The sequence below is a fragment of the Genypterus blacodes genome, unplaced genomic scaffold (assembly GCF_046128005.1).
Source record: "Genypterus blacodes isolate CSIRO-AG114 ecotype Tasmania unplaced genomic scaffold, CSIRO-AGI_Gbla_v1 ptg000732l_1, whole genome shotgun sequence".
Taxonomy (NCBI): domain Eukaryota; kingdom Metazoa; phylum Chordata; class Actinopteri; order Ophidiiformes; family Ophidiidae; genus Genypterus; species Genypterus blacodes.
This window is the reverse complement of record NW_027467403.1, coordinates 1-12,500: the sequence shown is the minus strand read 5'-3', so window position 1 is coordinate 12,500 and position 12,500 is coordinate 1. Positions and strand designations below refer to the sequence as shown.

At 51.1% G+C, this 12,500-nt stretch overlaps 2 protein-coding genes across 4 annotated transcripts in view; one reads left to right on the top strand and one right to left on the bottom strand.

The window, feature by feature from the left end:
* LOC142990771 (2-oxoglutarate dehydrogenase complex component E1-like) overlaps window positions 1-8,130 on the top strand; it is a 9,005-nt gene extending 875 nt beyond the window's left edge. The window contains exons 3-22 of one of the 3 annotated variants that reach the window (XM_076140641.1): window positions 296-370; window positions 1,663-1,806; window positions 1,897-2,051; window positions 2,128-2,274; window positions 2,584-2,674; window positions 2,837-3,016; window positions 3,100-3,228; window positions 3,462-3,641; window positions 3,718-3,870; window positions 4,076-4,178; window positions 4,278-4,406; window positions 4,495-4,645; window positions 4,740-4,867; window positions 5,608-5,786; window positions 5,885-5,956; window positions 6,036-6,161; window positions 6,616-6,688; window positions 6,918-7,081; window positions 7,164-7,318; window positions 7,893-8,130. In XM_076140641.1, the coding sequence (XP_075996756.1) occupies window positions 296-370; window positions 1,663-1,806; window positions 1,897-2,051; window positions 2,128-2,274; window positions 2,584-2,674; window positions 2,837-3,016; window positions 3,100-3,228; window positions 3,462-3,641; window positions 3,718-3,870; window positions 4,076-4,178; window positions 4,278-4,406; window positions 4,495-4,645; window positions 4,740-4,867; window positions 5,608-5,786; window positions 5,885-5,956; window positions 6,036-6,161; window positions 6,616-6,688; window positions 6,918-7,081; window positions 7,164-7,318; window positions 7,893-8,013 (2,655 nt within the window). In that variant the 3' untranslated portion in view covers window positions 8,014-8,130. Of the gene's footprint in view, window positions 1-295; window positions 390-1,662; window positions 1,807-1,896; window positions 2,052-2,127; window positions 2,275-2,583; window positions 2,675-2,836; window positions 3,017-3,099; window positions 3,229-3,461; window positions 3,642-3,717; window positions 3,871-4,075; window positions 4,179-4,277; window positions 4,407-4,494; window positions 4,646-4,739; window positions 4,868-5,607; window positions 5,787-5,884; window positions 5,961-6,035; window positions 6,162-6,615; window positions 6,689-6,917; window positions 7,082-7,163; window positions 7,319-7,892 lie in introns of all 3 variants that reach the window. The other 2 variants (XM_076140642.1, XM_076140643.1) reach the window with 2 other exon arrangements.
* Window positions 8,131-8,369: 239 nt separating this feature from the next.
* Window positions 8,370-12,439, bottom strand: LOC142990773 (poly(ADP-ribose) glycohydrolase-like). Its single transcript, XM_076140646.1, has 13 exons — window positions 12,360-12,439; window positions 11,758-11,829; window positions 11,257-11,343; window positions 11,007-11,167; window positions 10,850-10,929; window positions 10,701-10,773; window positions 10,546-10,621; window positions 10,223-10,370; window positions 10,061-10,139; window positions 9,867-9,975; window positions 9,687-9,780; window positions 9,477-9,605; window positions 8,370-9,382 (listed from the first exon to the last, which is right to left on the bottom strand). Exons 2-13 carry the CDS (start codon window positions 11,818-11,820, stop codon window positions 9,273-9,275), a joined length of 1,209 nt encoding a protein of 402 aa, XP_075996761.1. The 5' UTR covers window positions 11,821-11,829; window positions 12,360-12,439; the 3' UTR covers window positions 8,370-9,272.
* Between the last annotated feature and the right edge of the window lie 61 nt (window positions 12,440-12,500).

Below are 12,500 nucleotides of genomic sequence, written 5' to 3'. Positions count from 1 at the left end.
ATGAGCTCAGCTCAACCTGAGCTCAGCTGATGATAACAGGAGCTAGAGTTACCATAGTAACTAGAGTTACTATGTGTCGTTGGCTCAAACATGCCAACGACACGCTGACATTCTACAAACTGGAACCACCTTCAGGAAAATGGTGCCATGGACATGAAATGAGTCAAAGTTTGATCATTTGAGACATTTTGCTTTTGTTATTTGACGCTTTGTCACTTCTGAGAGAAATCAGGCAGGTGAGGAAGAGCAGGTAAACTTCCTGGTCTGGTTACCATGGTTACGTTGGGATGTGCAGGTACGAGGGCATCACATAGCCAAGCTGGACCCCCTGGAGATCAGCTGTGTAGACTTTGACGACGCTCCGTGCACAGTGGGCTTCCAGAACCTGGGTGAGAAACCTGAACCTCCTCACGCATACTTCCTGCTCCTCCTCCTCCTTCCTCCTCTTCCTCCTCCTTCCTCCTCCACCTTTGCTCACACCCACGCTGCTCCTCACACCTCTCACAGATCTGGGGTCACCAGGCATCAGGGAGAATTTTGCAGATATCATGAGTGAAAGTACCTGAGTGAAAACGCCTGAGCTCAGAGGAGAACAACCAGAGAGAAATGATGATAAATTGTGTGAACAGAGTGCGGGTGTGAACATGTGGACAGTCAGCTCCTGTTGTCCTTCATGAAAAGGTTTGACTCCCTGATTGTTCTGAGCAGTAACGGGACGTTTCCAGAGGTCAGAGGTCATTGTCATTCTGCTGTGTGCTGCTGGTGTTGAGGGTCACGGAGGTCAGAGGCCCCGTTTGGACTCTGAATAGAGGACATGTGATGCGTGTTTGTGTCTCTACAGGACATCTGTGACCCTGTGAAGCTCTGAGTCTGAGTGTAACCAGACTTCAGTCAGTCAGTGAGCTGTGACCTCATATCCTGTGGATAAAGAGCATCCAGGGCCAGAGCGTCTGCAGATGTTCACCTTTGTTCAGGGCCGCTCGCTCTTATCTTCTTCTCTTCTCTGTCGCCTCATTAAAGCTCACAGTGATTAGATTGTTGGTGTGGAAAGTCTAAAGATCCTTTCTGTAACAAAGAGCGCCGACCCTGCTGTGAGATGGGACCAGACAGTACCATGTGTGTGTGTGTGTGTGTGTGTGTGTGGGGGGGGGGGGGTTAGGATGACAAATAAAATAAAGAATAAAAATCTAGAATTAGAGGAGTTGTTCTCTTCTTCTCTTCTTCAGCTGCACAAACATTTCCATTTCCTCTACAACACAGCAGGGAGTGAGTGGGATCTTAAACTCCTCTTCATCGTAAATTGCCTGTCCTTTATGTCAATTTGAACAAAAACACCTCCACAGAATACTTTGAGGCCACTTGCTTACATTTATCATGAGAGTGGAAAAGAATAACTAAAGCAATGAAGATAGAAAATATACAAATATACAGTCAGCTTGCTTGGTCTTCATCAGGTGCTGCAAATATGTCTATACAAAAAACAGGAGGGAAAAAAACCACTTCCTCCACATGGTCGTCTGTCTCTCACCTCTCCTGCGTGTCACATGCATGTGGTGTCCAATCACAGTGGGCGGGGCCTCACGCTGTGTTCTCTTCTTCTCACTGAGACGATGAAGGAAAACTAAAATGTGCAAACAAGAACACAAAGTGTGAGATCATGAGCTTCTCCTGTGTGTCTCTGGTCCTCCAGGTTTTCATGGACTGGATGAATCCCACTTGGACGAAGTGTTCAGGCTCCCCACCACCACCTTCATCGGCGGCGGCCAGAGCACTTTGTCGCTCAGAGAGATCGTGCGACGCCTCGAGGTGCTGAACACTTTTCATTGGTTAGAGACTGAGAACCTCAGGTGAGGTGTAGGTTAGACCGGGCTCCTGAGCTTCCTCTGGTCTTTGTAGGTGGCGTACTGCGGCCATATTGGAGTGGAGTTCATGTTCATCAATGATGTGCAGCAGTGCCAATGGATCCGCCAGAAGTTTGAGACTCCTGGAATAACGGAGTGTAGTGTGGAGGAGAAGCAAACTCTTCTGTCCAGGATGATCCAGTCCACCAGGTCTGTGCTCCTCCTCCATGAGCTCCTCTCAGGAAGGAGCTGAAAGGTCTACCTATCATTTCCTGTGTCTTTACAGGTTTGAGGAGTTCCTCCAAAGGAAGTGGTCGTCAGAGAAACGCTTCGGTCTGGAAGGCTGCGAGTCGCTCATCCCGGCCCTGAAGACCATCATCGACAAGTCCAGCCAGAGCGGCGTGGAGAGCGTCATCATGGGGATGCCCCACAGGTACACAGAGGCTCACACACACCAAGGTCAGGAGGGGCTCTCTCTGGAGAAGGACAGTATACCACAGAGGACAAGCTTCTGTGATTGGTCAGTTGGTATCACGTGTGTGAAATGTAGAGTTTCTTCTTCTTCTGCACTAAGAAGGCGGAGCTATCTGGCCCCTAGCTCACCTATGAAAGGAAATCTGGTACCCCCCCCTCCCTATCACTCTGTTTGCCACAGCGCCCCTCAGTGGTCAGCCTGAGTTATGACCTGTAACCTGCAGGTCCTCTGAGTCACCTGGCTTTACTTCTTCCTCTTCTTCTGCAGAGGCAGACTGAACGTCCTGGCCAACGTCATCCGGAAGGAGCTGGAACAGATCTTCTGCCAGTTTGACTCCAAGCTGGAAGCAGCTGACGAGGTTTGAACACGTGACATGTTGGAACACGTGACATGTTGGAACACGTGACATGTTGGAACACGTGACATGTTGGAACACGTGACATGTTGGAACACGTGACATGTTGGAACACGTGACATGTTGTCTTGCTTTGGCGTGGTGTTTGTTGGCGTGTGCTCTCAGGGTTCGGGCGATGTGAAGTACCACCTGGGCATGTATCACAGGAGGATGAACCGTGTGAGTGACAGGTACGTCACGCTGTCACTCATGGCTAACCCCTCCCACCTGGAGGCGGTGGACCCGGTGGTGCAGGGGAAGACCAAGGCGGAGCAGTTCTACAGGGGAGACGTGGAGGGGAAGAGGGTACTGTTCTCACTCACGCTGCACTGCCACTCACAGTGCTGCTGCCCGTGTCTCCTAACGTGTGTGACCTGATGGTTTCCTAGGTGATGTCTGTCCTTCTCCATGGCGACGCGGCGTTTGCAGGCCAGGGTGTGGTGTACGAGACGTTCCACCTGTCCAACCTGCCGTCCTACAGCACCCACGGCACCGTGCACGTCGTGGTCAACAACCAGGTACCACCGCGACCTCGCAGCTTGGTTGCCACGGTGATGCAAACATTTGTCCTTCTGGGTGGAGAAGCAGCGGTTCACAATTTATAAATCTGCCAATTTTACATTTGTTTTAAAAAAATGTGAAACACAGAATCCAGATTCATCCCAGAGTGCATCTGTTTCCCATCACCATGGCGATAAGACAGCGCTCATTTTAATTGGCTCTCTGCCGTCCCTCCTCTTCCTCCGTGCAGATCGGCTTCACCACCGATCCCCGGGTGGCGCGCTCGTCTCCGTACCCCACCGATGTGGCCCGGGTGGTCAACGCTCCCATCTTCCACGTGAACGCGGACGACCCCGTGGCCGTGACGTACGTGTGCAGCGTGGCGGCCGAGTGGAGGAACACCTTCCATAAAGACGTGGTGGTGGACCTGGTAAGTTTGTGGGACCTGTTCTCCAGACGAACCTGGACCTCCGTGTCTGCAGCTCACGCTCTGGCTCCGTGTTCAGGTGTGTTACCGACGCAACGGCCACAACGAGATGGACGAGCCCATGTTCACGCAGCCGCTCATGTACAAGCAGATCAGGAAGCAGAAAGGAGTTCTGCAGAAGTTTGCTGACAAACTGATGGCTGAGGGACTCGTCACCTCTCAGGAGTTCCAGGTGACGTCGCTGGTATATGTGGCGTGTTCATGTATGTAATGGGCGGTTACATACATGAACACGTCTCTGAGGTTTCACTTCTGATTGTTTCTGATTGTTTGTTCTGGTTCTGCCTCAGCTGGACACACACACACACCCACACACACACACACACACACGGGCCTTGTGTGTTTAACGTGTTTCTCTCTTTTTTCGTCTGTTTCAGGAACAAGTAGCTCAGTACGACAAAGTCTGTGAGGAGGCCTTCACTCGCTCCAAAGACGAGAAGATCCTTCACATTAAGCACTGGCTGGACTCTCCCTGGCCCGGTACGACCCGGACCCCCATCTGGACCTGCTCCATGTTTAGGTCTCTCAGTAACTGGAGTGTGTGTGTGTGTGTGTGTGTGTGTGTGTGTGTGTGTGCAGGTTTCTTCCAGCTGGACGGTCGGCCCAGGAGCCTGAGCTGTCCCTCCACTGGCATCGCTGAAGATGAGCTCAGCCATATTGGAAACACGGCCGCCTCCGTCCCTGTGGAGGAGTTCACCATCCATGGAGGTAGCCCCCCCCCGCCCCCCCCTGCCCCTCCTCCCCTTGACGGCTGCTCTACATTCGCTCTGACTGGTTGAATGTTTCTGTGTTCCAGGCCTGGCCCGTATCCTGCGGGGGCGTGGCCTCATGGTGGGCCGGCGCCTGTGTGACTGGGCTCTGGGCGAGTACATGGCCTTTGGCTCTCTGCTCACTGAGGGGATCCACGTCCGCCTCAGTGGACAGGATGTGGAGAGAGGAACCTTCAGGTACACAGAGGGACCTTCACCTTCACCTGTGTGTGGACCATCACACCTGCGTGTGTGTGTGTGTAACGCTCTGTCTCCTCTGTTTGTCCCTCAGCCATCGACATCACGTCCTCCACGACCAGAACATAGATAAGAAGACCTGCATCCCCATGAACCATCTCTCCTCTGACCAGGCTCCCTACAGTGTGTGTAACAGCTCCCTGTCTGAGTACGGAGTGTTAGGTCAGACAGACACACACACACACACACACACACACACACACACACACACACACACACACACACACACAGACGCACACACACACACACACACATACGCACACACACACACACACACACACACACACACACACACACACAGACGCACACACACACACACACACACACACACACACACACACACACACACACACACACAGACGCACACACACACACACACACACACACACACACACACACACACACACACAGACGCACACACACACACACACACACACACACACACACACACACACACACACAGACGCACACACACACACACACACACACACACACACACACACACGCACACACACACACACACAGACGCACACACACACACACACACACACACACACACACACAGACACACAGACGCACACACACACATACACGCACACATACACACGCACACACACACGCACACACGCACACACACACACACACACAGACACACAGACGCACACACGCACACGCACACACACACTCACACGCACACGCACGCACACGCACACGCACACACGCACGCACACACGCACACACACACGCACACGCACACGCACACGCACACGCACACACACACACACACAGTTCTTAAATGAAGCTCATGAAGAGCGTGAACAGTTTGGCTTGTTGCTGTGGTAACGCTGCCCCCTGCAGGGCGGCTGGAACACTGCAGCTCCCATGGTTCCTCTGCTGTGCAGGGTTCGAGTTGGGCTTTGCCATGTCCAGTCCCAGTGCGCTGGTTCTGTGGGAGGCCCAGTTTGGGGACTTCCATAACACGGCTCAGTGCATCATCGACCAGTTCATCAGCTCGGGTCAGACCAAGTGGGTCAGACAGAACGGCATCGTGCTGCTGCTTCCTCACGGCATGGAGGGAATGGTACCTGCACCTTCACACGCCGCTCACACGCCACTCACACGGCTCTAACACGGCTCTTACACATGGTTCTGGTGGCTTGTGTGTCCTTCGTGTCTCAGGGTCCAGAACATTCCTCTGCTCGCCCTGAAAGGTTTCTGCAGATGTGCAATGACGACCCAGATGTCTTCCCTGTGAGTTTGTCTGTAGATGGCGGTGCAGAAGACGATACGCTTTGACTCTACTCACATTTGAACCCTTTGCCTTTGACAGGAAGTGTCAGAGGACTTTGTGGTGCGTCAGCTTCATGACTGTAACTGGATCGTGGTTAACTGTTCCACGCCCGCAAACTACTTCCACGTTCTACGCAGGCAAATACTGCAGCCGTACAGGAAGCCTGTAAGTGAGAGCGCCGCCCTGCAGGAGAGGACCTGAGAGGATGAGGACCTGACTGAACACCTGTGTCTCTCTCTCTCTCTCTGTCGCTCTCTCTCTCTCTCTCTCTCTCTCTGTCTCTCTCTCTCTCTCTCTCTGTCGCTCTCTCTCTCTCTCTCTCTGTCTCTCTCTCTCTCTCTCTCTCTCTCTCTCCCTCTCTCTATCTCTGTCTCTCTCTCTCTGTCTCTCTCTCTCTCTGTCTCTCTCTCTCTCTGTCTCTCTCTCTCTCTCTCTCTGTCTCTCTCTCTCTCTGTCTCTCTCTCTCTCTGTCTCTCTCTCTATCTCTGTCTCTGTCTCTGTCTCTCTCTCTCTGTCTCTCTCTCTGTCTCTCTCTCTATCTCTGTCTCTCTCTCTCTCTCTCTGTCTCTCTCTCTGTCTCTCTCTCTGTCTCTCTCTCTATCTCTGTCTCTCACCCCAGCTGATCGTTTTTACTCCCAAGTCTCTATTGCGCCACCCTGAGGTCAAGTCCAGCTTTGATGAGATGCTGCCAGGTGAGTCCAGAGCGTTACATCACAGCTGCAGCAGCTCCACATTATTTGCTGTGATTTCCTCTTCATCATTGTGGATAGTTTCACCATGGATGTTCTCTGTGTGTGTGTGTGTGTGTGTGTGTTTGTGTGTTTGTGTGTGTGTGTGTGTGTGTGTGTGTGTGTGTGTGTGTGTTTGTGCGTGCGTGCGTGCGTGCGTCCGTGCGTGCGTGCGTGTGTGTGTTCTGCTCAGGTACACACTTCAGGCGTGTCATCCCAGAGGAGGGGCCGGCAGCGTCTCGCCCACAGGAAGTGAAGAGGGTCATTTTCTGCACAGGGAAGATTTACTACGATCTGTCCAGAGAGCGCAGGAGCCGAGGCCTGGAGCAGGAAGTGGCGATCGCCCGCGTGGAGCAGGTACTGTCTCAGTGCGGCCTCTAGGGGGCGCCGAGCAACGCTTTGCTCCTCCTCCTCATGTTGGGTTCCTCTCTTTCACCAGCTCTCGCCGTTCCCCTTTGATTTGGTGAAAGAAGAGGCTAATCGCTATGGAAACTCTGATCTGGTTTGGTGTCAGGAAGAGCACAAGAACCAAGGTTACTATGACTACATCAGGCCCCGCCTCAAGACCGCCATCAGCCGAACACGCCCTGTTTGGTGAGATACTCAGTATAGCATAATTTAGTTGATTGTAGTTTAGTGTAGTGAAGTTTAGTTTATTGTAGTTTAGTGCAGTGTAGTGTAGTGTAGTGTACTGTAGTGAAGTGTAGTGTATTTTAGTGTAGTTTATTGTAGTTTATTGTAGTGTAGTGTAGTGTAGTTTAGTTTAGTTTATTGTAGTTTAGTTTATTGTACTTTATTGTAGTGTAGTGTAGTTGAGTGTAGTGTAGTGTAGTTTAGTTTATTGTGGTTTAGTTTAGTGTCGTTCAGTGTAGTGTAGTTTAGTTTAGTGTAGTTTATTGTAGTTTAGTGGTGTTGTTAAGTGTAGTTTAGTGTAGTTTAGTGAGGTTTAGTGTAGTGTAGTTTAGTGTAGTGTAGTGTAGTGTAGGTTAGTGTGTATGTGGGGCAGCCTCATGTGTGAGCTGAAGGAAATACAGGAGAATATAACATCTCTCTCTCTCTACATGTATATATGTGTATATACTGTATGTAACATATAACTTAACTCTAACATCTATATGACCCAACATTAGTGTTAATGTTACGGATGTGTGTGTGTGTGTGTGTGTAGGTATGCTGGTCGTGAGTCCTCAGCAGCTTCAGCTACAGGAAGTAAACACTCTCACCTCCTGGAGCTTCAGCGTTTCATGGACTCTGCGTTTGATCTGGAAGCTTTTTCAGGAAAACTGTAAACCTTCACCTGACACCCAGAACTCCTCCACCTCTTCCTCCTGCTCCTCCTCCCCCTGCTCCTCCATCTCCTCTTCCTCCTGCTCCTCCTCCCCCTGCTCTTCCACCTCTTCCTTCTCGTCTTCCTCCTGCTCTTCCTCCTCCTCCCTCTCCTCCTCTTCCTCCACATGTTGCACTGATGGTTTTGGAGGTCTTCACAGGTCCACTTGGTTCCTCTGAGCTCAGGTCAGGTGTCTCCAGCAGCACCTTGGGGTCCTCCAGTCTGCTTCCCCTTAATAGAACTAGACTGCACCCCAACTCAGTTACCATGACGACCTCCATCCACAGCAATGGACACAATTTGACATGAGCCTTCAGCTGTTTGATCTTCATCATTCATTTAAGCTTTAATCATACAGATTCATCATAAACATACAGATTCATCACTTCATATTAAACTGTTCACTTTCATGTCTGACACAGGCTGAATAAACAGAAGAGACATTAAGAGCTGAGGAAAATGAAACAGATACAGTGCGTCCTCTCAGCTGATCACTAACGCTGTGCTAACGCTGTGCTAACGCTGTGCTAACGCTGTGCTAACGCTGTGCTAAGTTACGCGTGATGACAAAGTGATAAAATGTGGATATGAAACGGTTTAATTGTGAGCAGTCTGCTGTCGTAGCTCAGTGTGATCTGTGTGAGGTGAGATTTTATAATCCAAGCAGGCTGAATGTTTACATAATGACACACACACACACACACACACATGTTAAATAAAGGTGTGTATTTCTTTTCTTCTGGTTTTGTTGACTTTGTTTCCTCTGACGTGTTCCTCAACATGGAACATCTCAGGCTCACTTTGCTCCACAATGTGTGAAGCTACTGTAGCTGCTGCCCAGCTACTCTTTTAATAAGCTACTTACTCATTAAACATAAAGTAAGACTGGAAATGAGTCACAGTGAAACAGGAAGCTGACTGAGTAACCACAGTTCACACACACACACACACACGTTATAATAAACACTGGTTTACATTATCTACACTGATTTTATTTTATTTCCTTTAGTGTGTTTTTTAATGTAATCATTCCCGAGCTGCTGTTCTTATATGTTGTTGTTTTAAATGTTGTGTCTTGTTGTCTCTTTGTTATCTGTACGCACCAAGGACCACAGCAAATTCCTCTGAACTGTTAACTCAACTGGCCAATAAAGAGATTCTGATTCTGATTCTGATTAAACTCATGAGAGACACAAGAGGAGGAGGAGGAGGAGTTTGTCCTCACAGCAGACTCCTGCAGCTGATCTTCTTCCTGATGAAGCTGAACAGCTTCTGGCCTCTGTCTTTCTGCTGCACAGAGCAGAAATCCTCCAGCAGCTCAAACAGCTTCCCTGCAGAGGAACCGGCAACCCTCACGGTCACCACGGTAACCAAACACTTCTTTTATATGTATACTCAGTTCTGTTCCACGATGTCATAACTCACCGACTGTAATCCCCTGTGTGACCAGTAGGTGGTGCGTCCGTCGCAGGCCGTCCTTCAGTTCGCTGTCGCCGAAGGTGAAGAAGGCCACGCCCCTGTTGGTCATGGCCGCCGCCATCAGCTGGATCACAGCTGAAGATGGAGAAAGTTCTTCAGTGACAGACAGGAAGCAGCTGAAGCTCAGAGTGAAGCGAGGCTGACGTGTTGTGGTACCTTTGAGCTCCGGGTCTCCCTTGAAGGCTCCGCAGCCCCACTTCCCTGTGGCCACGTCCACTCCTGGTGTGTGAGCCTTGAATCCACACAACGCCTTCAGGGGCACAAGAAGGTGTCGTTACCACGGCGATCAACAGGTAAACATTGGTGCTACAGAAGCAGACAGCAGGTAAAAGTGACCTTGTTGAGCTCCCTCATGACCTTCAGCATGCTGTACTGCTCCTCTGGCTGTCTGAAGTGCAGAGCGTCCATGGCCAGCGTGTGGCGCTGCAGCCGAGCCCACCGGTCCCTGCAACGTACCCACGTGAGGGGGAAGTCCTGATCCACTACACACACACACACACACACACTCACACGCACTGCATGTGTCTTACCGTGGGAGGCAGTCCTTGTGAGGCCCCGCCCACTCAAAGCTGTCACTGAAGCCTGAGATACAGCTGAACTGCTGCGACCCTGAAGAAGAGTCAAAGCTCCATCAGCCTCACGGTCTCACAGATCTATAGATCTATAGATCTACAGACCTGACAGACTCTCACCTTTGATGATCAGACACTCGGCGTCCTGGAGCTTCTCAGTGAACAGGCGGGACACAATCAGCTCTGGATTCATCAGGAACAGGATCTCCTCCTGCACCAGCCCCGAGCCCAGCACGCCGCCGCCAATCAAGCTGCAGGCAAAATCCACCTGCACACGCAACAATCAGACACACGCCCAAACCTCACCCCGACCCCGACCCCGACCCTGACTCTCTGACCCTGTAGGTCTCTGCATGGACCGCCTAACGACCCGAAGACTGAGAGCCCATCACCGTGCAGCAGGATGCAGAGGTGGGGTGACCTTTGACCCCTGCCTGACTCACCTGCAGCATGCCGGCCCCATCGCTCTCTATGCTGCCCTGTGAGGACAGGTAGAGTTTGGGCATCGTCTGCTTGCAACTACAACACAAACACACACAGGTCAGAGGTCAGTTTGCATCCATGTGGACACTCAGTGTGCACAGCGGTGAGCAGGTACCTCCTCCAGGTGGACGCTTCTGTGGGTCTGAGGCAGTGCCTCTCAAACGTCACCAGGCCTCTTGGAGTTCCACCTGCACAGACGAGCACAGATCAGTCATGAGCCCGGCGAGGGCGCGCTGCTTTCCTGTGCTGGTTTCCTGTGCTCACCTGCGTCTGTCACCATTTTGAAGTAATGCATGACGGCTCGCAGCTTCTCTCTCTTACGCACGTTCCAGTTCCCAAACAGGCTACAAGCAGAAGGAGAGTTTAGACACACAGATGTACACGCACACGCGTGTAGCGCTGTCAGCGGTGCGGCGCTGACCTGCTGAAGTTGATGGTGGGGTAGTTGTGGTACTCTGCGCTCGGCTCGGCTGTGTTGCGGCGAGGGAAGGTGCAGTAAAAGGCGTTGGCCAGCAGGCAGGAGATCTGGACCTGAGACAGAGTGATGGAGGCACTCTGTCCACTCTGAAGCAGCGGGACAGCCTGCAGACATGGACACGAGGTCACAGGTCAGAGTTTACACACACACACACAGGTGGAGGTGTGTGAGTGTGTGAGTGTCAGTGTGTTACCTTCTTGATGTACTGAGGGAGCTTCAGGGCCAGAGCGGCGATCTTAGGGAACAGAGCAGGGAAGTAGTTCTCTGCTGGAGGGACGCACTGGACAAACAAGCAGTCAGCACCTGAGGACAAACTACACACTGCCCCCTGCTGTGTGTTACACACACTACACACTGCCCCCTGCTGTGTGTTACACACACTACACACTGCCCCCTGCTGCGTGTTACACACACTACACACTGCCCCCTGCTGTGTGTTACACACACTACACACTGCCCCCTGCTGCCTGTTACACACACTACACACTGCCCCCTGCTGCCTGTTACACACACTACACACTACACAGGAGACCCATCCTCAATGTCTGATTTCAGTTCATGGACCTGAACTGACCAATCAGAGTCTAGTGCCACTTACTGGACACATTGAGAACTGCACCAACCCTGTAGATCACACACACACACACACACACACACACACATATATATGAATGGAGCCAAACATGCAACTGACCTGAACAAACGCTGACAGAGCATCAAAGGACCACTGGCCTCGGTACTTTGGGTTATATTTCATTATAGCATCCTGCAGAGTTAGAAGGGCAAAGTGTGAAGGTGTGTGGGGGGTGTAAGAGTGTGTGTGTGTGTGTGTGTGTGTGTGTGTGTGTGTAAAGGTGTGTGTGTGTGTGTGTGTGTGTGTGTGTGTGTGTGTGTGTGTGTGTGTAAAGGTGTGTGTGTGTGTGTGTGTGTGTGTTTGTATAGGTGTGTGTATAGGTGTGTGTGTGTATAGGTGTGTGTGTGTGTGTGTGTGTATAGGTGTGTGTGTATAGGTGTGTGTGTGTGTGTGTGTATAGGTGTGTGTGTGTGTGTATAGGTGTGTGTGTATAGGTGTGTGTGTGTTTGTGTGTATAGGTGTGTGTGTGTGTGTGTGTATAGGTGTGTGTGTGTGTGTATAGGTGTGTGTGTATAGGTGTGTGTGTGTTTGTGTGTATAGGTGTGTGTGTGTGTGTGTGTATAGGTGTGTGTGTGTGTGTGTATAGGTGTGTGTGTGTGTATAGAGGTGTGTGTGTATAGGTGTGTGTTTGTAAAGGTGTGTGTGATGTAAGCAGAGCGTACCTCCACATGCTCTACTGTAGCTGTTCTCTGTTTGGCCAGAGCGCCCAGATGTTTACAGATCTCGTCCCATCGGCTCCTCTGCTGAGGATCAGGACACAAACATCTGTATTTATATATGTATGTGTGTGTGTGTGCCGGCTC